Below are 26,360 nucleotides of genomic sequence, written 5' to 3' on the forward strand. Positions count from 1 at the left end.
AGGTTTAGCAAATACAGAGTTCCTAGAGTAGAAACATGTTTGGCATGTTTAAGAAACATAAAAAAGGCCAGTACGGTTGGAGTGGGGTGATGGCAGGGAAGAGGGATCAGTAGTCAATGAGACACTTGCACAAGCTGCCAAATATCCAGTCTTATAGCCAAGAAAAGGACTTGGTAGTTTAAGTATGTTGAGAAGCAAGTTTAGGTTCCTAGCAGGGGAGTGACCTGATGCAAACAAACACAGGATCATCCGGTTGCTGTATGCATCACAATTGTAAGCTGCAAAGCGAAACAGCCCATTAGGAGAGTACCACGGTAAGCTAGACAAGAAAAGACGGGAACTGGAATGACAGTTGAACCCGTGGAGGTGCCAGGAAGTATTCATATGCATTTTGAGTATACAGCCAGTGTGACTTGCTTAAGGATCAGAGATTAAGGTCAAGCACCACGCTGGTCTAATAGCTAGAATCTGCCACCGGGTCTTCTGATTCTCCATTCATTGCTCCTTGTCACACCAACCTCTTCTTGCGTTTAATTTCATATTGTCATATTCATATTCATAATATTGATAATATTCATAACTTAGTGTTTAACTTCATAATGCCATACGAACTTTTCTTTTCAAGGAATATATTTGAAGTGTTCTCATTATAGAACCTGGCTAGTTGGAATCTATTTCACAAACTGTTAAAGGTAAGTGGAAAGTGCTACATTGAAGCAGTCATGATATTGAACCCTCTGGCAACTAGTTCAGATGTATCAGAGACAGCAGTGATATCCAGATGTGCACTATATAGATAATACATATTAATTCACAATTACTGTGTTACCAAAGACATCTTTTGATTAGGTATACATACCTAAGAAAACACTTATTTATAAGTAGTCGGCAAACTTTGAAAATACTCAATGCTTTTTTTTGCTGTGAATAAACATCTAGACCTTGACCTGTCAGAATTTGCATTCTTCTCAACTTTCAACAAACCAGATATTGAACGTCTGTCTAGTGTCAGACACTAGACATGAAAAAAATAAATAAATAAATGGTCCCTTTTCACCAAGTAAACAGGCAAAAACAAAAAAGAAGCAAAAAAACTTAAAATACAAACACCTGTTGAAAACTATTGATCAGGTAATGCTAGAATAAACGGAACAGCTAAATTTTGTGGAATTGTCAGGAAAAGTTTTCCTAGATATGTGAGCATGGGTTTTAAGAAAAGGAATCAGATTTGGCAGGTAGAATATTCTAGATAAGGAAAATACAGCACAATAAAGAAGCTAAAAGATAGAAGTAAGCCAAGGCATATTAGTCCGCACCCAGGTGTAATAGGACTGGATCATTATTAGCTAAGGGTGGAGGAGGCAGTTAGAAGAAAGCTCTAAACATAAGGCAAGCAGTTCACAGCTGACATCTGAAAAAGTGTTATTTAAAAAAAAAAATTTAAGTGGTTTTTGGTTTGTTTTGCTGTTGGTGGTACACATTATAAACAGGTGCAACTGAAGTGAGATTTTTACATTCATACATCCCTCAGGATTCATCAGTATGTTTGTTTTTATTAAGTTTATTTTCTTTTGATGTTTATTTATTAAGTTCTCTTAATACACTTTTTAAAAAGTCAAAACACACCATGAAAAAGTTTTTACCAAGGAAACGACCCAAAGAGCAGATTACACATCAGTTAACAAAGTTGAGGAGCGGTTTTCTATCCCGGGCTTCCAAGCCAGTATGCAGTAAACTTTAAAGTCGGAAAAAACTGTTTTAATGACGAGATGCCTTTAAAATGTTTAGCACAGGAGTTCCTGGGGGGCTTAATCCGTTAAGCGGCCAACGCTACATCTGGGCTCAGGTCTTGATCTCTGGTGAGTTCCCCTGGGCTTTGGGCTCCACGCTGGGTGTGGACCCTACTTTAAAAAAAAAAAAAAAAACTTAGCATAGTGTCTGGCTCATAGTACGCACTCAACAACTTCTGGTTATTATTTTGACCTTAGACCTCTCAACCATTTGGGATTCTGTTTTCTCATTTTCAGAGGAGGAAACAGGTCACCGATAGTCCCTTAGGCTCCTGCCAGCCCTGACAATCTCCTATTTCAAGCAGGCGTCGAATAATATTTGCTGAACAAACGGACAAAATAAACTCTCTCTCCAAGGGGTCGGGCTAAGCGCCCACCAGAGAACCAACCGGGATAGAGGACAGGATAGGGCGCTGATCCGACACGCCACTGTTTGGAGGTGGAGAACACATCACACGCCCCCCTGTCCAACACCAATAGTTTGCGATCTTAGCCCCACCCGCAGCCAAGTCCTTACTCCTCTCCGGGCCCCGCGAGCCTATCTGCCCCGCGGGGCCCCGCCTGCGGCCGGAATCGCTCTTCCCAGCCGCTGAGGTAGCCTCCCACCTCCGCGGCGTTCCGGACACGCCCCTTCCGGCCGAGGACCCGCCCACCACCTTCGCCCGCGGCCCCGCCCCTCCGCGAGCTCAGTGCTCGGTCCTCTCAGCGCCCGCCGCCGGCCGCGTCCACCCCCGACGCTCTGAGGTCACCGACGGGGACGGGCTGCGGGGGGCGGAGGGACGGAGGGAAGATGGCGGCCGAGGCCGGATATTGGCGCCGCCTCCCCCAATCCTGGAGCCGGCGCAGATGAGGCGGCTCGGCTGGGGCCAGCGGCGCTTCGGAACCCGAGCTGGGGGGACCCTGGCGGTGGGGCCTGGCCCTGCTGTATGCCGGCGCCTCGGCTAGAGTGAGCGGCGGCAGCGACGCCTCTTTCCCCTGGCCCTCTCCCTGTCGCTGTGAGTCCGAGCGGGTGGCAGGCGGCACCGGCGGCGGGGCCGGGATGGAGGACGTTAACTCCAACGTGAACGCGGACCAGGAGGTGCGGAAGCTGCAGGAGCTGGTGAAGAAGCTGGAGAAGCAGAACGAACAGCTGAGGAGCCGTTCGGGGGCCGTGCAGGGCGTCGGCTCCCTCGGGCCCGGCAGTCCGGTTCGGGCTGGCTCGTCCACTCCCTCGTCCGGCGCGGCGTCCCCTCGGGGCTTCCCCTTGGGCCTCAACGCCAAGTCCGGTAGCGGGGTCGGGTCGGGCCCGAGGCGGACGAGTAGTGAGGAGCTGCGGGACGCCACCTCCTTGCTGGCAGCGGGCGAGGGCGGCTTGCTGGACGAGGTGGAGCCGCTGCGGCCCGAGGAGCTGGAGCGCCTGTCAGGCTGGGAGGAGGAGGAGGAGAGCTGGTGAGCGCGGGCCGCCGGGCCGGGCCGGGGCTGGGCGGGGACGGGGCCGGGGGCGGAGAGCGTCTTCCTAGGGTACCCCTGGGAAGACACCTCGCTTTGTGTAGCCAGACCCGCTCTCTTGACGGGCGCTGGTGGGTTGTGGGTTTTTTTGTTTTTTGTTTTTGCTTTGGCTGTGGAAAGGTCAGCTGGAGTTGGGGATTCGAGGCGTGCTAGAGGAACGAACGGGGCTTGTCGCTAGTTTTCCTCTGGGTTGTTGTGGACCCTCTGGGTTTTAGACCCCGTTGGAGTCTGTGGTTCGGCACAGCCTGGGAAGGAAGGGCTGCTCGCTGGGGGAGGAGTCGGCAATGGGAAAGTGCTTTGTAAGGGAAGGATCTTGCTTTGTGTGAAATACTGGAGGAGGGTGGCCTGTGCATTTTGGATGTTGGGGAGGGGTCTGCATGATGAGGTATCGCCGGGTGCGGGGCGCCGACCAGAGTGGTCTAGTGCGGTGGTCAGTGGTTTGGAACAGTGGGAGATGGATACATTTCTGGCGGCGGTGGGGAGACTGTGTGAATCAGCACTCCCCTTTGGGTAGTGGGGTAAAGCTTGCTTTGTGTGAAGAGGACAGAGGATGGTACTGCTTTGTGTGAAAAGTCAGGGTGGAACAAGAGCCTGGCTCTTATTTTTTAAACAAGAATTGGGTCTGTCATTTTATGGAGCTGTGAAGTGACAGTTACCCCATCCATCCTTAATTTCCGTGTCATCCTAGGGGCAGAGAAAAGGAGCCCTGTTTAAAAATACATATCAAAGCCGTATTGTCAAAAGCTATACTTCTTGATAGAGCTGTGACCTATACCGTAATACCACTTACATAAATAGAAAGGTCATGGGAGGCATTCTCCCTCATTTTATTGCAACCCCATAAAGATATCTAAGAGAAACTGTCTTAATTTATCCTTTTTAAAGTTTTGATTTGTAGCTAAACATGTGTCAACTCTTTGTTGAAATTGAAACTTTTAAGCCGGTGAAGTGGAAATTCTTCATGGACTCTTATATTTCAGAGGTGCAACTTTACAGTTACTGAGATAGTTAAGAGCTTTCAGGCCCTGGCTCTGCCACACTAGCTGTATGACCTTGGGCAAGTTACTCTGAGCTTCACTTTCTTTCTCTGTTTGATGGAGAAAATAATAGTTCTTATCTCTATGGAGTTATGAAGATTACGTGAGATAATGCACATATGCTTTTAGCCCTGGGTCTGGCACATAGCAAACTCTCTAAAACGAACTGCAGTTACTCTTCAGCCTAGTTATTTAAATCATGAAATTTTCAGTAAGCTCTTACAGGATCTTGTGGGAAAGTCTAAAGATTCATAACATGTTGATCCCTGTTCATTAAGGCAGTTACAGTCTTGGGAGCCAAGTTTTATGCAGTTAAATATGCTAGGAGATATAGTGAATTGCAAAAAAAAAAAAAAAAGTAAGGGAACAAAGTACTGAGAGCACTCAGAATTTGGGGAAAAAATGGTTCAAAATAACCGAGGCAAACTTCTAGGAGAGGTGACTTTGGAGCCTGGAGGTGGGGAAAGAGGGGGAGGCCTTTTATGCTCTGACAACTGCTAGAGCAGAGTCAGGTATTTGTAACTCCCAATTAGGAAGGTTTGGATTACAGAGGTACTCGAATATATGATATCAAGCTGTTATTTTATTTTCAAGTAATACAAAATATTATTAGAACTGTCTGTGGTAGTGACAGTTTTTCATATTAGTGTGAGATCACGTCCTCCCAAAGGAATCCTGGGTGTGTGTACACTTTATAAGAAGCCAGGATCATTTCAGTATCATTGCATGCCTCTTCCAAGTGATGATGATAATGATGCTCTTAATAATGAGGATTAGCTGCACTCATGAGCCCATTTTAGATTATGTATTATTAGAACACATTGACTCCACTTGGAGAAGCTGAATATGTATTTTGCTGCTTTGGTATTTGAGCAGAGTTTGTTCAGGTAAAGCAACTCTTGAATCCTATGCCAGAGTTTTCTTTTCACCAGATGGTTCCTGCTTATTGCTTTGATCCTGGCTACATACCTTGATCCAATCCTTTTTCTGAAAAGATTTGTGTGAATTGAAAGTTTTATAAATCATTTGAAGTGCTTTAGAGTATGTTTTTGGAGTACAAATGGGAAGGGGTGGGTGTTATGAGGGATTTCAAAGAATCAAGAATTTTTTCTTAGTGCACTAAAAATCTACTTTCTGTGACTTACACCCGTTGTACCTTCTTTTTCATCTAGAGTAATGTTTTTCCCCAAGTGTGTAGTATAAAATGCTAGTTCTGAAGATGTTAATAGATATTGTGTGAAAAAATAACGGTGGGCCTGAGGTTAAATGTATGTGGGGAAAAATAAGATTTTACAAAAATAAACATTTAATTTAATTTAATCCTGGACTTATTTGATATGCTAATTGTAAATGTCTGAGTGAATATAGTAAATGTCTAAGTGGTAAACTCTTTTTGAGCTCCCAAGGAACTAGTTCCTATAGAACACACTTAGAACTAACAGTGCTTCAGAGCAGTGGCTTTCATAGCCTTTTTGTGGCTTTTTTTTGGACTTACCTTCATGATAAACAAATACAGTTTACATCATAGCCTATTACACATGTATATGAATAATTGAATTAAATGTATCACAAAACTGTAGTTGCTTGTAGTGTATGTGGTAAGCTCTAATATTTTGTTCTGTTTCTTTAGGAAAAAAAGGCTGGTTACAACCCATTAAGCTGATTTTGTGACCCATTAATGCATTGTGTATCAGTTTGGAAAGCACTGTTCTAGAACAATTCAGAAGAGTCAGAGAAAGCAGTTAACATCATTGTACATCACAGTGTATTAGGCTGTGCCTGGTAGCTTATAAACATTTATATTTAATTTTCATCTACTTGTGAATTAAGTATCCTTTTTTTGGTAAGGAAACATAATCTTTCTAAGCTTCAAATAACACACAGTAAATGATGGCATTAGGATTTGAATCCAGGACTTATGACCTCAAAGCCTATACTGTTCTCCCTGTATTTTGCTTTTTCCAGGTATAATCCCTTTTCCATATGAATGGCCTCTTAAAATATTTCAAGACTACTGTGTGATCCCGTTGACATCTTCTATCCACTGCGCGCACGGCACACACACACACACACAGCATTCTCTTCTCTTCTGCAGACTAAAACAGTGCCAGTTTATTTCATCATTCCTAAATTATATAATTTTCTGATCCTTCAACCATGATCACTTTTCTCAGTGAATTCTAATTGCTGTCATTAAACATGGTACTCAGAACTGTACTCCGCATTTTTTTTTTTAAGATTTTAATCTCTACACCTGTCCCAGGGCTTGAATTCAGAACCCCCAGATCAAGAGTTATATACGGACGGTATGACTGAGCCAGCCGTGTGCTGGCTTGACTAGACAGGTGTGGTGGATACACCTTGCTTGAGCTAAATGCTATTATTTTGAAACCAAATATTTCATTAACAGTTTTGGTTTCTGTTGCTTATGTTTAATATGATCCAGTAGTGTCAGTTACACTCAGTATCTCTTATAGATAAGTTAAACTAAGTCTCCCTAACCCTGTTTTTGTGTAGTGAATTCTTTAGGCTTTTGTGTGTTTGTGTATTTATATTTATATATTAGGCTTATATTATATTTAAATTAGGTTTTTATATTTCATAGGCTTGATTTAGGCATTTAATATTTTTGTCATTTTCATATTTGGTAGGCATACCTACTGGGTCTTCATTCAGGTTGTTGACAAAAATGTTGAAATGACAGAGTAAAGCGCTCTGAAATGTGCAGCTCAGCTAGAATCCCTCCAGATTAACATCAATCTATTGATCAAGACACATTGTGGTTGTTCAGTAACTTAGTTCCACTTATTATCAAGTCTATATGCCATTTTTTTTTAAAGATTTGTAAGAGCGTGAGTATGTACATGCACAGAAGCAAGGGGAACAGCAGACAGAGGGAGATGCAGGCTCCCCACTGAGCAAGAAACCCATGTGGGACTCCATCTCAGAATCCTGGGATCACTACCTGAGCCGAAGGCAGACGATTAAACAACAGAACCACCCAAGCATCCCTATATGCCATTATGCATGGATATTATGAAAGATTTTACCAATTTGCTTGCTGTAATTAAGTTACACTCTGCTTACAAGGTCTTACCTGCGATGAAGTAAACCTGTCAAAATAGAAACTGCATTTTATTTGGTTTGACTTTCTCATGGTGAATCCTGTCTTTTTCCTTTTTTAACTTCACAGACATTTTGTTTAATTCAGTTTTGAATTTTGCAAGGAATAAGTTTGGTCTGGAAATTCTAGACCTATTTATTTTTCTCTTTAGAAATTATCATATTTCTTCTTACCTACACTTTTGACCCTGACATATTATTTTATCTTATTAATATTTTTAAATTTTTATTTAAATTTTAGTTAATATTCAGTGCAATATTGGTTTCAGTAGTAGAATTCAGTGATTCATCACTTAAATAAAATACCCACTGCTTATCATAACAAGTGGCCTCCTTAATACCCATCACCCATCTAGTCCATCCCTCACCTCCCTCCCTCCACCAAATCTGTTTGTTTTCTGTTGTTAAGAGACTTATGTCTCCATCTATATCCATCTATATCCATCTGTCTTGTTTCTTAAATTCCATGAGTGAAATTATATGGTATTTGTCTTTCTTTGACTTATTTCACTTAGCATAATACACTGTAGCTCCATCCACATCATTGCAAATGGCAAGATTTCAATTTTTTGATGGCTGAGTAATATTCCATTGTGTGTGTGTGTGTGTGTATATACATATGCAATATATACATATGCAATATTAGCTATTGTATATATACATATGCAAAATTAACTATTGTGGACATTGCTTCTGTATAAACATCAAGGTGCATTTACCCCAAATCTGTATTTTTGTATCCTTTGGGAAAATACTTAGTAATGCAGTTGCTGGTCGTAGGGTATTTTATTTTTAACTTTTTGAGGAACCTCCATACTGTTCGCCAGAGTAACTGCACCAGTTTGCATTCCCACCAACAGTGTGAGGGTTCCCCTTTCTCCACGTACTCAGCAACATCTGTTGTTTCCTGTGTTGTTAATTCTAGCCATTCTGACAGGTATGAGGTGGTATCTGCTTGTGGTTTTTTTATTTTCCTGATGATGAGAGATGTTGAGCTTCTTTTCACGTATTTGTTTGCCTTCTGGATGTCTTCCTTGGAAAAGTGTGTCTTCAGCCTGACATGGTATTGTAGGTTGACATATTTTGAGTCAACCATAATTCAGTGACGAAATTTTGAATCTTTTACTTATTTGGAGGGGTAGGCCTAAACCTATTTCAAGCTATATTCTGGCTTATGTTCTGACTTATTGTCTGTCATCTTGCCTTATTTGAAATTCAGTTTCCTTTGAAGAATGTTTATGTGGGCTGTCCATTTGAACAAAGTATTGACAGAAACACAGAAGCTAAAGAATATTTCTGCCCACTCTTTGTCATTTAGTATTTATTATTGCATATTTTGCTCCCATATTATGGGCTATCCCTCTTTTGATACTAATATCCTCAGTATATTTTTTTATCCATAAATATTTGTTGATTGTAATTCACATGCAATGAAACTTGCCCTTATGAGTGTGCAATTTAGTGGCTTTTTTTAGTATATTTACAAACTGGTGCAGCTGTCACCACTGATTCCAGAACATTTTCATTAGTAGGCTCCCTGCCCCCCTGCTAAAACAAAACAAAACAAAAAACACTAAACCCATTATCAATCACTTCCCATTTCCCCCTCACCCCAGCTCCACTTATATACTTCCTGTGTGTATGGAACTGCCTATTCTGGTCACTTTATATAAATGAAATTATGTAATATGTGGCATTTTGTGTCTGGGTTCTTTCATTTATCATGTTTTCAAGGTTCATGTTGTAGCGTGTACCAGAAGATTTCCTTTTTTCATTTGTTTTTTGTTTTTTTAAAGATTATTTATTTGAGATAGATGTGGGGGAGGGACAGAGGGAGGAGAAGCAGACTCCAGATGACTAGGACTCAGTCCCAGGACCCAAAGATCATGACCTGAGCCGAAGGCAGACGCTTAACTAACTGAGCCTCCCAGGCGCCCCTTTTCATTCTTTTTTCTGTCTAAATAATATTATCATATTTTGTTTATCCATTCATCAGTTGATGAGAATTTGGGTTCTTTCCACCTGTTGGTTTTTATGAAAAATGCTGTTGTGACCATTTTTTTTTTTTTACAAGTTTTTATATGGGCATGTTTTCATCTTTTGAGTGGAATTTCTAGGTCAAATGTTAACTCCGTGTTTGACTTTTTGAGAAACTGCCACTGTTTTTCATTCCCATCAGCAATACACAGGGGTTCCAGTTTTGCCACATTCTCTCCAGCATTTCTTATTGTCTCTTTTTTGTTATATAGCCATTCTACTTGTATCTCATTGTGGTTCTGATTTGCATTTCCCTGATGACTAATGGTGTTGAGCATCTTTTCAGCTATTTTGTTGGCCATTTGTCTGTCTATTGTAGAAATATGTATTCAAACCATTTTACCCATTTTCCAGTTGTGTTACTTGTCTTTCTAATAAGTTGTAAAAGTTCTTTATATATGCTGGATACAAATCCCTTATGAAATGCATGGTTTGTGAATATTTTCTTTCAGTTTTTTTTTTCACTTTTTCCCCTTTTCCTAAAAAGATTTTATTTATTTGTTAGAGCGAGCGTGCGAGCGAGCGTGCCCATAGCAGGGGGAGTAGTAGGCAGAGCTCAGCTCCCTGCCGAGGAAGGAGCCTGACTAGAACTAGATCCCAGGCCCCTGGGATCATGACGTGAGCCAAAGGCAGACACTTTACTAACTGAGCTGCCCAGGCGTCCCTGTTTTTTCACTTTCTTGCTGGAGTCCTTTAAAGCACAGAGTTTTTAATATTATGAAGTCGTATTTATTCTTTTGTTGCTTGTGCTATTGATGTCATGTTTAAGAAACCTGTGCCTGATCCAAGACCACAAGATTTATTCCTATCTTCTAAGAGGTTTATAATTTTAGCTCTTTAGGTCTTTGAGCTGTTTTTATTTTATTTTATTTTTTAATTTTTAATTTTATTTTTATTTTATTTATTTATTTATGTGACCACGAGTATACACAAGCAGAGGGAATGGCAGGTAGAGTCAGAGGGAGAGGGAGAAGCAGGCTTTCTGTTCAGTGGGGAGTTGGTTGCTGGGCTCAGTCCCAGGACCTTGGGATCATGACTCAAGCCAAAGGCAGGTGCTTAACCAACTGAGCCACCCAGGCACCCCTTTGATCCATTTTTTAAATTGTGGTAAAATATACCTAATATCAAATTTGCCACATTAAACCATTTTTAAGTGTATAGTTCAATGGCATTAAAGTACATTTTATATTATTGTGCAGCCATCACCACCATCCAGCTTCAGAACTTTTTCATTTTCCCAAACTAGAATTCTGTACTGATTAAACAATAACTCTCCTTCCCTCCCTAGCCCCTGACAGCCATTCTTTTTGTCTTAGTGAGTGTGACTACTCTAAGTAAGTCATATATATGGAATCATACAATATTTTGCTTTTCTAACTTTTATTTCACTTAGCACAATGTCTTCGAGATTCATTCATGTTGTAGAATGTCTCAGAATTTCCTTCCTTTGTGGGGGGTGGTTGTCTCTAATGCTTTATTTATTTATTTATTAAAGATTTTGTTTATTTATTTGACACACAGCGAAAGAGGGAACACAAGCAGGAGGAGTGGGAGAGGGAGAAGCAGGCTCCTGCTGAGCAGGGAGCCCGATGTGTGGCTTGATCCCAGGATCCTGGGATCGTGACCTGAGCCGAAGGCTTAACGACTGAACCACCCAGGCACCCCTCTAAAGCTTTATGAAATCTTATAATCCTCAATAGGCAGAAGAAAGCAACACTTAAATCTTTCTATCCCAAACCTGAGCTGTGTGATGCATATGATTTTTACATTTAAATATGGAATTTATATGTATATGCTATATTTTATGGTAAAAAAAAAACCCCACAAAAGTCAGCCTTCAAATAATTTCCAAGCATCTGGTTCATTATTGTCAATCACATTTACATTGTTGTGCATCGGATCCCCAGAACCCCAGAATCCTTCCATCCTGCATGACTGAAACTCTATACCCACAGAATGGCAACTCTTGGCCTCCCTTCTCCCAGCTCCTGGCAACCACCATTTTACTTTGTTTCTGTGAGATTGGATGCCTCATAAGTGGAATCATGTAGTATTTGTCTTTCTATTACTAATTTATTTCACTTAACATAATGTCCTCAAGTTTCATTCATGTCGTAGCATGTGATGTCGTTTCTTTTTTTAGGACTGAATTTCATATATTAAATATGAGATATATTAAATTAAGTAAATATATAAATATATATATTAAATATGTTAAATATAATACTCACGTTTTCTTTATCCATTCACCTAATGCTGCTGCGAACATGAGCATACAAATACCTCCTCAAGTCCTTGTTTTCTCTTCCTTTGGGTGTATACCCAGAAGTGGAATTGCTGGATCAAATGGTAATTCTGTGTTTAACTTTTTGAGGAGCCACCATACTGTTTTCCTTAGCAGCTGCACCATTTTACATTCTAACAAGCATTAGAAAAGGATTCCAGTTTTTCCATGTCCTTACCAACATGTGCTTTGATCCATTTTGAGTTTTTGTATAGTGTGAGGTAGGGGTCCAACTTTACTCTTTCTGCATGTATATATTTTGTAACTGTACCTTTCGAAGACTTTCCCCATTAAATTGTCTTGGTACTCTCATTGAAACCAGTTGTCCATAAATGTATGGATTTATTCCTGAACTTTCAGTTCTATTTTACTGATCTTTGACTGCCCTTTGCCAGTAGTAAACAGTCAGAGCTATAGGTTTTTAGTAAGTTTTGAAGTTGGAAAGTGTGAATCTTACAGTTTTTTTCTTTCTCGAGATTGTTTTGGGTATTCAGGGTCTCTTGTATTTCTATATGAACTTTAGAATCAACTGGTAAATTGCAGCAAAAGCAGCTGGAATTTTGACAGATTGTATTGAGTCTTAGAAAAATTTTTAGATCAGGCTATATTGAGAGCTTAACAGTAAGGATTCTTTGAATCTGTGGACATTGGATGTCTTTCCATTCACTTAAGGCTTTAATCTTTTAACTGTGTTTTTTAATTTTTAAATTATAAGTTTTGTACTTATCTTGTTAATTTTATTCCTAGTTATTTTTCTTGAAGTCATTGTAAATGAAATTGTTTTTTCTTTTTTTACCTTTTTAAAAAAAAAAAAAGATTATTTACTTGAGAGAATGAGAGAGAAAGAAAGAGAGCATGAGAGGGGACAGGTCAGAGGGAGACACAGACTCCCTGCCAAGCAGGGAGCCCGATGTGGGACTTGATTCCGGGACTCCAGGAACATGACCTGAGCCGAAGGCAGTGGCTTAACCAATGGAGCCACCCAGGCGCCCAGAATTATTTTTTCTTAATTTCATTTTTTGGTTGTTCATTGCTACCATATAGAAGTATAGTTGATTTTTGTTTATTGATGTCATTATATTCTGCAGCCTTGGTGAAGTCACTTACTAGCTGTTTTAGTTGTTTCTGTGTATTTCTTAGGATTTTTAAATATATAAGACCATGTCATCTGCTAATAAAGGTAATTTTACTACCTCTTTTCCAGTCTGGATGCCTGTTTTATTATCTTCTTGCTTAATTGCCCTGACTAGAACATCCAGTATAATGTTGGGTACAAGTGGTGAAAGTGGACATCCTTCAATGTGATTTTAATTGCTCTTTTATTTTTAATTATAGCTAACAATTATTTATTGCATTAACATGTGACAGATACTGTGCTAACCACTTCATATTTTGTCTTCCTAATAATCAAATATGATCAGACTGTTATTATTAACCTCCATTTTGAAGATGGGGAAATTAAAGCTTAGATTAAGTAATTTACTTATAGTCATTCAAGTATATGGCTGAGATTGGATTGGAACCCAGTTAGTCTTACTCTGTAGTTTAAAAAATTTCAGTCTTTACCTAATTCTAATTATATTTTTATGTTATTTTTAAGATTTATACTATTATTTACTTTCAGGTATTATGTGTCCCCCCAGTTCTGTCTTTTGATCATTTGTCTTTAACATCTTGACCTCCGTGTACATTTTTATTTCTTTATATGAGGACCTCTTTTTGTACTCATTATTCTTGTGCTGAATTGGCCTTTGAAGCTCTTGGGAATCTGATAATGGAGTAGCTGAGAGCTCTGACTCAGCTAGGTAGCCTGAGTTGAAGTCGCTGCTCCCAGCCTTCTTACCTGTAGGACCCTGACAAACGACTTACTCTCTATGCTTGACATCTTCATTATCTCCAAAACAGAGATAATTATTGTAATACAGAATTTAATGTATTATATGTAAAATGTTAACAGTTCTTGGCACAAGTTAAAGATGTGTTAGCTTTCATCATTGCCTTTATCATCACTGTTACATTAATTTCAGATTTGCTTATCTTTGCATTGAACTTTTTTTTTAAAGATTTTATTTATTTATTTGAGAGAGAGAGAGAATGAGAGAGAGAGCATGAGAAGGGGGAGGGTCAGAGGGAGAAGCAGACTCCCTGCCAAGCAGGGAGCCTGATGTGGGACTTGATCCCGGGGCTCCAGGATCATGACCTGAGCTGAAGGCGGTTGCTTAACCAACTGAGCCACCCAGGTGCCCTGCATTGAACTTTAAAAAAAACTTTTTATTTTGGAAAATTTCAAACATAGAAAAGTAGAACGAACCTCAACTTATTGCCCGTCTTTAACAGTTACCAACTCATGCCATTCTTGTTTTATCTATCCCATTCAAAACCTCAACTTCCTGGATTATATTGAAGCGAAGTCCAACCAGATATCATTTACTTACTAAATATTATAATAGAAGATAAGGACTTTTTTTAAAACATAAACACAATACCACTTTCACTCCCTCCCATTAAAAATAATTCCTTAGCATCATCACATGTGCTGTGAATGTTTTTAGATCAAATTTTCTAAAAATTGGTTTGCTTATCTGTGTTTCAAAGAAAGGAGATTTTACTAATGGTTTTTATTTGAAATTTTTAAGGGCTTCATATAAAAGAATGAACAAGTACATATAACACATAAAAATCTTTCCTATTTAAAATATTTATCGTTGAGGAGGAGAGTTAGGAACTGACTTGTCCATCTCTTCAAGTCTCTTAAGATTGTTTTCTCCATCCTTACTGTGAATTGTGGCTAATTGAAAAGGAATTTACATGTGGGCAAAAGGGGAGTGTATATGAAATACTTTCTAAATGAGTTTTAGATTGTTTATTCATCTACTCTGCTGCACTTTTTTAGGTGAGAGTTTAATATTGCATAGTGACTGCATTACCTAATCAGTATTTGTTAGTTAACATTAGTTGTTAGTATCTAGAAGTTTGTCATTTTATTTTTTCCCCTTTTTCTTGTTGACATAAACCCCTGTGTCTGTAGTGGAGACAATAGATTGAAAATAAAGATGTTAGGAAAAATTGATAATGAGCTGTCAGGCTCTTTGCAGGGCCCCTAGGAACTTGGGCAGAAAGAACATAAAATCATAGAAAATGAAATCAGAAATGGACTTTGAGATCGGGTGGTCATTCCTCTTATTTTTAAGCCGTTTAATATTCAGACTGGTGAGGACAAATGGGTACATCTTCTTAAAAATGTTTGAGGGGCCCCTGGGTCACTCAGTCAGTTAAGCGTTTGACTCTTGATTTTGGCTCAGGTCATGTTCTCAGGGTTGTGAGATCAAGCCTTGTGTGGGGTTCTACACCGACTGGGGAGTCTGCTTAAAATTCTTTCTCTCCCCCTACCCCTCCACTCCCCTCCTCAAAAATTTGAGATTAGAAATCAAGTAAGTCCCTCATATCCTGTTAAATCCATTTTACTTTAAATCAGTTTTTCCTTAAGTTTATGAAGACTTGTTAAACTCAGACTGACTTCTTAACAATAAATTTTATTGATAAACTTCCCTAACTTAAAGATAGATAGTATGTGGTTTTTACTTGCTGTGTTTTTTACTCATGGTCCTTCATCTCTAAGAATGATCTATATTACATGGCCTCTTTGCTTTATGTATGCTTCTCATGGGAGACCATTGGTAGAATTCACCTGTAATTTTATTTGCTAAGTCTAGATTAATAAAGCATTTGACTTGTATAATTATCGCTACTTATCTGAATAGTTTGGCAGTTATTTGCTGATTAACATCTTGAAGTTTGTTTTCTGGACTCTTCTCTACCAAGGAGATGTTACTTTAAAGTAATATGGTTCACATGTGTGTGTGTTTTAAATGAATTAAGTCACACATCTAGATGAGCATTTTATTTCTTTAGTAGTTTTCCAGTGATTCTAATGTGACTTAAATTTTTTTTTATTAATAGAATACTTAGAACTCCTATGTGTGAACAGCACAATGTTGGGGATGCTAAAGGCATGATAATGCAGGTTCTTGCTTTCTTAAAAAAATAGAATTTGGCCAAGAAGGGCCACATGATTGGTAAAATATATTACAATGACTATTGTTTAATTATGTTCCTTATACAAAGTACTGTGTAAGGCATTTTATGCATGGCAAACCATTTAATCTGCACAATTTTAAGTTATTGTTATCTCCATTATTTATTGTAGTAACATATACAAAACAAAAAAATTACCATTTTAACCATTTTAAGTGTATAATTCAGTGGCATATACACTGATTGTTATGCAAGCATCACCACCATCTGCCTCTAGAAGTTTTTATCCTTCCCCATTGAAACTCAGCAGTAATTCCCCAATTCCCCTGTCCTCTTGCCCCAAGCCTTGGCAACTACCATTCTACTTTCTGTGTCTATAAATTTGACTACTCTGTGTACCTCATGTAAGTGAAATTACAAAGTAGTTGACCTTTTCAGTCTGGCTTACTTCATTAAGTGTTGTGTCTTCAGAGTTCATCTGTGTTGTAACGTGTCATGTTACCCCTTTTTTCAGGTAATGAAGTTAATCTCAAAGTCACATAGCTAATATAGTGGATTGAGATTCATGCTAAGCATGAAAATCCTGTCTAATGAAAAACATTTGGTCTTGGTTTATTTAACCTATGGATATTTAGCTTTCAGAAGAGAATATTTTTTAAATATTTGAAGGAGTATAATAAGGATTCTTAGACTTACTCTGTATAACTCTGGAGATCATTACTAGAACAATAGGTATAAATTAGAGGCAGGCAATTTTTTATTTAATATAAGATAGAATTTTCTAGTACAGCTGTTTCTAGATGGTATGGACTATTTTTTTTTAACTTTTTTTTTTTTTTTAAAGGATTTCATTTATTTGAGAGAGAGCGTGAGCACAATTGGGGGGAAGGGGCAGAGGGAGAAGGAGAAGCAGGCTACCCACTGAGCAGAGAGCCTGATGTGGGGCCTGATCCCAGGACCCTGGGATCATGACCTGAGCTGAAGGCAGACACTTAATCCACTGAGCCACCCAGGTGCTCCTGGTATGGACTGTCTTTAAAAAGTGTAAGTAACCTTCAGGGCACTTGGCAGGCTCAGTTAGTAGAACATATAACTCTTGACTTTGGGGTTGTGAGTTTAAGCCCCACATTGGAGTAGATTACATTAAAAAAATAAAATCTTTTTAAAAAAAAAAGTAAGTAATACTCAGCAGTGAGGACTGTTGAATAGTCCTGTGACAAAGGATGTTACAAAGAGGTAAAAATTAGTTGAATTAGGTTACTTCTAAGTGTCCTTTTAACTGTTTCTGTGATTTAAATATTGCAGTCTATTTGGGAGCATAAGATACTTTCAAGACAAAGTGCTAAGGTTAAATGTGGGAGAGATCCTTAGTAATAGGAACATAGATTGTTTTTCTCTTTTTAAAGATTTATTCACTTAACAAGAGCAAACAAGCGAGGGGAAGGGCAGAGGGAGAGAAATTTTAGCAGACTCTTCGCTAAACTCAGAGCCCAATGCCAGGCTCCACCTCACCATCCTGAGATCACTGCCTGAGCTGAAAACAGAAGTTAGTTAGATAACCAACCAGCTGTGCTACCTAGGGGCTCCTAGATTCCCCCCCCCCCAAATCTATAGCACATTTTTTTGAATATCCTCAGTAATGGAAGATTCTTTACCTCTTGAAAGTAGGTATGATTTTTGAAAACTATTAAAAATCATTATTATGCTAGTTAATAAAAATGGGTTAGCAAGATATTTAAAGTCCTGAGCAGTCCAATTCCAGTTCTCCTTTTGCCTGCATTTACTTACTGTTGCCAGCGAACTTCAGGGACATTCCTGCCTGGTGGTGTGTTCTGATGTTCTGTCTGCAACAGAGCACCTTTTTTCTTTGTGAAATTTTAAATATCCTGTTTGGTTTACTTCCTTTTCAGTGTTACCTATCACTTTTTACACACCATTTTTAGAGTATATATAACAAGACAACCTTGTACTTTGATCTCTGGAGTCTAGATTGTGAGCAGTTTAAGCAGATGGAGAGTACCATATTCATCTTCATGTATCTGAACAGGCTCTCAGTATCTTGTGTTTAGTAAGAGTTCAGTTACATTAAATTACATTGAGTCAATCTGATTGTCCGTGTGTTAGGTTGAAATGAGGTGAAGCTAGAAAATAATGAGATCAGATTCTGGCCTGACTTGATGACCCTTATGCTAGTTGAGATGAGTTTCTCACACATTCTGAATACTAGCAGTATTGAATCTATACTCTCCCATGATAAATTAAATACTGTCTAGATAGTGTCTGATGTTAAAAAAAATTAGTTTTAAAGTTAATTAAAACAGTGATATATCTTTGGTAAGGTAGCAGATGTACCCTGTTTTAAACTTGTGTGTACTTTTTGTAATTTCTAAATTTCCTGTTATGGACACAAATTGCTTTTATAACTTAAAAAATCCTATTTATAGGATGCCTGGGTGGCACAGTTAGTTAAGCATCCTACTCTTGGTTTCACCTTTGGTTGTAAAATTGATCCCTGAATTGGGCTCTGCACTCCGTGAGGAGTTGGCATGAGATTCTCTCTCTCTCTCTCTCTGCCCCTCCCACTCATGTGCGCATGCTCCCCGCCCCATAAATAAATAAATAAGTCTTTTTTAATCCTATTTATAAGATTTAAGTAATTTCATTACTTTGTGGTCACATAGGTAGGAATCATAATATGATACATTAAGAAACAGTTGATGTTTTCCTTATTACTTAGTGGTAGTGAGATTATATATCACAGTTGAAAAAAATTGGGTTCCAGTAAGTTTAGACATGTGTTTTTAATAGAACTGTAACCCAAGTTAGCTGATATATATATGATTTTATCTGTTATTCTTGTTTTTAACTTCGCATTTTATAAATGAAATTACCTAGGGACACCTGGGTGGCTCAGTAGGGTAAGCATCTGTCTTCGGCTCAGGTCATGATTCCAGGGTCTGGGATTTAGCCCTGCATGGGACTCCTTGCTTGGCAAGGAGCCTGCTCCTCCCTCTGCCTGCCACTGCCTCTGCTTGTGTGCGTGTGCACGCGCTCTCCTCTCTGACAAATAAATCTTAAAATCTTAAAAAAATAAAAAATTTTTGAAAAAATTTTAAAAATGAAATACCCAAGTGTAAATTTTCTTTTTAATTTTTTAAGATTTTATTTATTTGAGGGGCACCTGGGTGGCTCAGTGGGTTAAAAAGCCTCTGCCTTCGGCTCAGGTCATGATCCCAGGGTCCTGGGATCGAGCCCTGCATCGGGCTCTGCTCAGCAGGGAGCCTGCTTCCTCCTCTCTCTCTGCCTGCGTCTCTGCCTACTTGTGATCTCTGTCTGTCAAATAAATAAATAAAAAAAATATTTTTTAAAAAAAGATTTTTATTTGAGAGAGAGCAGAACAAGAGAACACAAGTGGGAAGGGGCGGGTGGAGAGGCAGAGGGAGAGGAAGAAGCAGGCTTCCCACTGAGCAGGGAGCCTGGCACAGGGCTTCATCCCAGGTCTCTGGGATCATGACCTGAGCTAAAGGCAGACGCTTAACCAACTGAGCCACCCAGGGACCCCCTCAAGTATAAATATTAATATCAGATTTGCCTAAAGTATGTAGTATGTTTTTGTGGGGGTGGAAAATCCTGAAACTTTTTTATTTTCCAGAAATATCATATAAGGAATCCCAAAGCTGTGTGTAGCTCACATCTCGTGAGCCTTCTGGGCAAAGAAGGGGAACCTGGTGCTGATGCCCTTGTAAACCAGAAAGGCTTTTTCCCTTCTTCCCCCACTTACCAAGCCCCCTGCCTCCTTGCTTGTCTGCTAGGAACATATCTAAAACTGTGTTTGTAAATTAGTTTAATTTTGACTTTTTTTTAAGGTAAGTTTTTGTTTGTTCGTTTGTTTGTTTGTTTGACAGCACAAGTGAGGGAGCAGCAGGCAGAGAGAGAGGGAGAAGCAGGCATCCTCCTGAGCAAGGAGACGAATACGGGGCTTGATCCCAGAATCCTGGGATCAATACCTCAGCTAAAGGAAGCTGCTTAACTGACTGAGCCACCCAGGTGCCCACGTTTTTAATTTTTTATTTACTTACTTTTTAAAGATTTTATTTATTTATTTGAGACAGAGAGCACAAGCAGGGAGGATGGTCAGAGGGAGAGGGAGAAGCAGACTCCCTGATGAGCAGGGATCCTGTTAGTCACCAGGCTCAATCCCAGGACCCTGAGATCATGACCTGAGCTAAAGGCAGACGCTTAACCAACTGAGCCATCCAGGCAACCCATGACATTTTTTAAAAAGGAAACAATTTGAGTGGCAAGTAGCATAATTAAGTGTCTTAATGTAAATGGTTTGAGTTACAGTAATGTACTGTTCATTATAGTAAGGACTGATACTAGCCAAGCATGCTGCATGTTGTCTCTTGTGCTAGTTTAGTAGCAAAAGTGAAACATGTAAAAGTATGTAAGTTTTAAGACTTTAGGTAATATAAGTTCTTATTTTCCCTGTTCCATTTACTCAAAATCACCTTCTCTGGTGTCTTTCACTTGGGAATCCAAATTATGGAGGAAATGGGCACCTTTAGGAACAAACTAGCTTATTTAAGAGGAAGGCTTTTTAAAATTAGGTCTTTAAACTAGGTGTGGCTCCAAAAAATGAAAAACCTACAGTTTGCTTTGACTTTGAAAAGGCTCAACTGCTGCAGTAAAAGTGAAGTTTCTTAAAGGTGTTTAAAGGTCTGTAGGGAAGAAAAGAAAAAGTGATTGTATCTCCTTTAAATGTGAAAAATGAAAACAACATAATGCAGTACCATAATATCTGATATGAAATTTGTGAAGGTATTTGGAATGATAAGAAGAGGGAGATAGTGTTTGAAAATTAGAGATTTAGAATCCATGCGGATGAATCAAACCATCTCCCACTTCTCCAGTTTACTAGAAGGAAACTCCTCCCACATACAGCCCTCCATTCAGGAGCTTTTGCTCATTTCTCTGTGAGAGAGTAAAAAACTACCAACTGCGTGTTGCTGTTAGAGGGTTTTGTTTGAAAGGAATGATAAGGGGAGCAAGGCTAAGTTTGTAAGCAGCCTGTAAGCTGATGACCTTGAGGAGTGGAACTTAATAGATGCTATTGAGTTAGGAGGTTTTAGAAGTACGTATTTAGTGCTTTATTGGTATTGTATTTAGGTATAATGCGACTAGATTTACGTTTTAGAAGTACGTATTTAGTGCTTGATTGGTATTGTATATAGGTATAATGCGACTAGATGTATATCTTTATTAATATTAGATGAAGGGATAACTTACCTTATTATTCTAAGATTATTATTCTAAGATTATTCTAATCTTAGAATGTGAATATTTTTTGAATGGGCTTACTAATTTCCTTTCCAGGAGGGGGAATAATTGACTTGTGTCCACTTGTCATAGTAAAATTTTTGTTTGCCATTGGTTATTCTTAGCTAAGGCTGTTCTGGAGAGGATTAAAAAATGAAATTTAAAAAACTGATCAATCCTAGAAACCTGAGTCTAGAGGCTTGGAACTTGACAAGAAGGGTCACGATGGCAGTACAGCAAGTGAATGGGAGAGGCTAACAAATAGCATTATATAATCTAGTTTTGTCCTAATTCATCTTTAAATTCCTGTTTAGCATCATGCCTGGCTAATGGTACTTGCTACGTTAATATTTCTTTAAGGGACCAAGTAGAACTTGATACTAAGGTCTCAAGGTACTTACAGTTTAATTTGGAGACTGAATGGACTTGGAATTTGGTTTTCTCTGAAACCAACAATGAGAGTTCGTAGAAGAAAGGCTTATACAGACTTGAATGTGACAAAGGATTTAGGTACAGGTGGAAGGGTATTTCTTGTTGTTCTATCAGAATCAAAAAGGCTGAGTGCTGTATTTGAGCAGGGTAAAGAAAAAGCCTGTGAAGATACTTCAGTGAAGTAGGTTGGGGAACAGTGAGAAAGTTGAATCATTGGGTTGGGGACCATATTGTGGATGGCCTCTAAAATCTAGAAAGAGATTTTTGAGTGCTGGGATATTCTTAGCAAAATGGTGTTTTGGAAAGATAAGTATGGCAATTGTATGTAGGTGGGAACAGAAGGCACAGCTATGCTTAAAGGGCTAGAAAACTGAGCCTCTAAGTTTTATCTACCTCCTGTGCCCAGAAGCACACGGCAGAACTGGAACTGAAGCCAAAATACTGAGTGATGTTCTTTCCATTTCATCCCAACTATTCATAATTGTTTACATAAAAATCATATCAAAGTAAATGATTAAAGATCAGAATAGTTCCTCTTACAAGACATTTACATTGTTCAAAAATAGCAGTTTGGTCTTACTAGCTTTCTTATATGAGGATATTGACATTTTGGGCCAGATAACTCTTTGTTGTGGAGGCTGTCCTGTGGGTTGTAGGATGTTTAGCAGACAAAAATGCCTCTAGACATTGTCAGATGTCCCCTGGGTGCAAAATCACCTCAGTATTGCCTTACAGCATACTTACGACACAGCCTCAACCAGAAATATTTAGTGCTGAATTACAGGAATAAGGATTGCATTCTAGTAATTGTTCCCTTTATATTTCTAAGTCATAAAATAGTAATGTTCTGAAAATTAAGAAAAACTAATTTATTGTACAAATGTGGGCACTATTTGAGAGTCAAGGGAGTCCTGAGGTCCGAAAACAACAGGCTTAAATTAGGACTTCCCTGACAAATGGGATAACGGTCATCCTTGGAGTTAATCATCTCACATACATTTGGTACTTAACTATGACTAGAGTAGTATGTTAAGGTGATAAGAAGTAGGCGTGGTAAGGTCAGGAACACGGCAGGGATGTCCATTATCACCACTGCTATTCAACATAGTACTAGAAGTCCTAGCCTCAGCAATCAGACAACAAAAAGAAATTAAAGGCATCCAGATAGGCAAAGAAGTCGTCAAACTATCACTCTTTGCAGATGATATGATACTTAACCTAGAAAACCCAAAAGACTCCACTCCAAATCTGCTAGAACTTGTACAGGAATTCAGTAAAGTGTCAGGATATAAAATCGATGCACAGAAATCAGTTGCATTTCTTTACACCAACAACAAGACAGAAGAAAGAGAAATTAAAGAGTCAGTACCATTTACAGTTGCACCCAAAACCACAAGATACCTAGGAATAAACCTAACCAAAGAGGCAAAGAATCTATACTCAGAAAACTATAAAGTACTCATGAAAGAAATTGAGGAAGACACAAAGAAATGGAGAAATGTTCCATGCTCATGGATTGGAAGAACAAATATTGTGAAAATGTCTATGCCACCTAAAGCAATCTACATGTTTAATGCAATCCCTATCAAAATACCATCCTTTTTTTTTTTTCAAAGAAATGGAACAAATAGTCCTAAAATTTGTATGGAACAAGAAAAGACCTCGAATAGCCAGAGGAATATTGAAAAAAAAAAGCCAAAGTTGTTGGCATCACAGTTCCAGACTTCAAGCTCTATTACAAAGCTGTCATCATCAAGACAGTATGGTACTGGCCCAAAAACAGACACATAGATCAATGGAACAGAATAGAGAGCCCAGAAATAGACCCTCAACTCTATGGTCAACTAATCTTTGACAGAACAGGAAAGAATGTCCAATGGAATAAAGACGGTCTCTTCAACAAATGGTATTGGGAAAATTGGACAGCCACATGCAGAAAAATGAAACTGGACCATTTCCTTATACCACACATGAAAATAGACTCAAAATGGATAAGGATCTCATTGTGAGAAAGGAATCCATTAAAATCCTTGAGGAGAACCCAGGCAACAACCTCTTCGACCTCAGTCGCAGCAACTTCTTCCTAGGAACATCACCAAAGCCAAGGAAAGCAAGGGCAAAAATGAACTGTTGGGACTTCATCAAGATCAAAAGCTTTTGCACAGCAAAGGAAATAGTCAACAGAACTAGAAGACAACTGACAGAATGGGAGAAGATATTTGCAAACGACGTATCAGATAAAGGGCTAGTATCCAAACTCTATAAAGAACTTGATCAAACTCAACTCCCAAAGAACAAATAATCCAATCAAGAAATGGGCAGAGGACATGAGCAGACATTTCTGCAAAGAAGACATCCAGATGGCCAACAGACACATGAAAAAGTGCTCCACATCACTCGGCATCAGGGAAATACAAATCAAAAACCACAATGAGATACCACCTCACACCAGTCAGAATGGCTAAAATTAACAAGTAAGGAAATGACAGATGCTGGCGAGGATGCCGAGAAAGGGGAACCCTCCTACGCTGTTGGTGGGAATGCAAGCTGGTGCAGCCACTCTGGAAAATAGCATGGAGGTTCCTCAAAGTGTTGAAAATAGACCTACCCTACGACCCAGCAATTGCACTACTGGGTATTTACCCTAAAGATACAAATGTAGTGATCCGAAGGGGCACTTGTGCCCGAATGTTTATAGCAGCAGTGTCCACAATAGCCAAACTATGGAAGGAACCTAAATATCCATCAACAGATGAATGGATAAAGAAGATGTGGTATGTATATACAATGGAATACTATGCAGCCATCAAAAGAAATGAAATCTTGCCATTTGTGACGATGTGGATGGAACTAGAGGGTATTATGCTTAGCGAAATAAGTCAATCGGAGAAAGACAACTGTTATATGATCTCCCTGATATGAGGAAGTGGATATGCAACGTGGGGGGTTTGGGGGTAGGAAAAGAATAAATGAAACAAGATGGGATCAGGAGGGAGACAAACCATAAGAGACTCTTAATCTCACAAAACAAACTGAGGGTTGCCAGGGGGAGGGGGGTAGGGGGAGGGTGGTGGGGTTATGGACATTGGGGAGGGTGTGTGCTATGGTGAGTGCTGTGAAGTGTGTAAACCTGGCGATTCTCAGACCTGTACCTCTGGGGCTAATACATTATATATTAACAAAAAAAAAAGAAGAAGAAGTAGGCGTGAGAACTATGGCGGTTGGAAAGCCTTGTAAAAAAAGCAAGTCTTGAATTGATCTTGAAATGAGGCTTGGTTTAGATCAGGAAAATGGAAAGGAAATTTGGCCCTCTCCCCCATAGTAAAAAGAATTACGAACGAAGACATCTATGGTTTAACTATCCAGGATACATGAGATAAACATTTATTTGTCTGGCTTGGCTGGACAAGAGGGTTTTTTTTTACTGGAGTACATGGGAGAGAAGATCAAAGGATGTAGTTTTGGATGAGATAACAATCTTAAAAATTAAGCTGCAGGCTAAATTTGGGAAAGTTTTTGAGCAGTGAAACAACGTTATACTGATCTGTATTTTAGCTAAATGGTAGTGGGTAGAGGATAGATTAGAGGAGTAAAAGTCTGGTAGGTACGGGGAAACCACTAGATATTATTATTATTGCTTATGTTGTGTGAGATGAGGGTCTAGGCTTGAGTGAAGTTAGTGGAAATGAAAAGGAAGGGGATGGATTTTAGGGGCATTAATGAATTGATAGGATGTGTTGATTGAGCACATTGAATATGTAGCGAGAGGAAATAGTCAAGGTTAGTGTAAAACTTTTCATTTGTTGACTGGAAAAAATAGTAGTGCCATTTTATGTTTATTTGGAGGTATTTGGTTTTGGGGGGATGTCTGTAGTAAACCATTGGAGCTCTATGACACCCAAGAGAAAAATTAGGACTGGGACTATTTGAAAATCATTTATGTCCAAAGAATGATAGTTGGTGATGATAAAACAAAAAAAGACTTCATCAAATTAAAAGTTTCTGATAAATACAGAATAAAATAGTAGGAATAAATTTATAGTTGTATCTTGTGAGGCAGCAGTTGATAGAATAAAAAAAATAGTATGATATGAAAATGTGTGAAGAAGTAAAAAAGTTCAGTTTTTACACTCATATTTTCAAACCCTTATGTCATCACTTCTAGTTTTAGTAATTAAACTTTAATAAGTGACATGGGCAAAAACTGATGGGAAAGGAAGAAATTTAATAGACTGGAGAATAGGTTAAATTTAGTCTCTTAAAGATCCTGGCATAATTTGATTACTGTCACTTGGGAGAGATCCTGGTTAGTTGTCAAGAGTATTTTTGAAAGGAACAAATGAGGTGGAATGAATATGAATTAAAATAGAAAAAAAATTTAGTTCTCATCTTGCAACTAGCATTACTAAGTGGTAGGATCGAGAATAACTGTAGAATTTTTGTATAATTTTTCAAGAAAAAGTGCGGTGCCTGTTAGTGATTTCTTTTGTTCATTCTGCAATATTGAATTCCTTTTCTACTACGTGCAGGGCAGGTTTCTTTGGGGTTGAGGGTAGAGCATAAGAGATGATGGGGAAATACTATTCCTGCCCTTGAGATGCTTGGAGTTCCCTATGAACAACAGTTAACGTAATTATTTATAAATTGTATATACACAAACACAACTACAAATTCTAACAATGGAGGACAAGATCAGGTTCTTTCTAGGACAATGCCGGTTCTAAAAATACTATCCCTCTCGCCTCTCAAAAGTATTTTATGCATTCTAACTATTTCAGTTTATTGTATATGTCAGGATTCCTCACATACTCACTC

General features: G+C 38.8%; 1 protein-coding gene across 2 annotated transcripts in view; it reads left to right on the forward strand.

Moving 5' to 3' along the window:
• Positions 1 to 2,296: 2,296 nt before the first annotated feature.
• Positions 2,297 to 26,360, forward strand: part of SLAIN2 (SLAIN motif family member 2) — an 89,176-nt gene continuing 65,112 nt past the window's right edge. For both annotated transcript variants that reach the window (XM_080796933.1, XM_080796934.1), the window contains exon 1: positions 2,297 to 3,218. In XM_080796933.1, coding sequence (XP_080653059.1) covers positions 2,830 to 3,218 — 389 coding nt within the window. In that variant the 5' untranslated portion in view covers positions 2,297 to 2,829. The remainder of the gene's footprint in view (positions 3,219 to 26,360) is intronic.

The sequence above is a fragment of the Martes martes genome (assembly GCF_963455335.1).
Source record: "Martes martes genome assembly, chromosome: 2".
In the NCBI taxonomy this organism is placed as follows: domain Eukaryota; kingdom Metazoa; phylum Chordata; class Mammalia; order Carnivora; family Mustelidae; genus Martes; species Martes martes.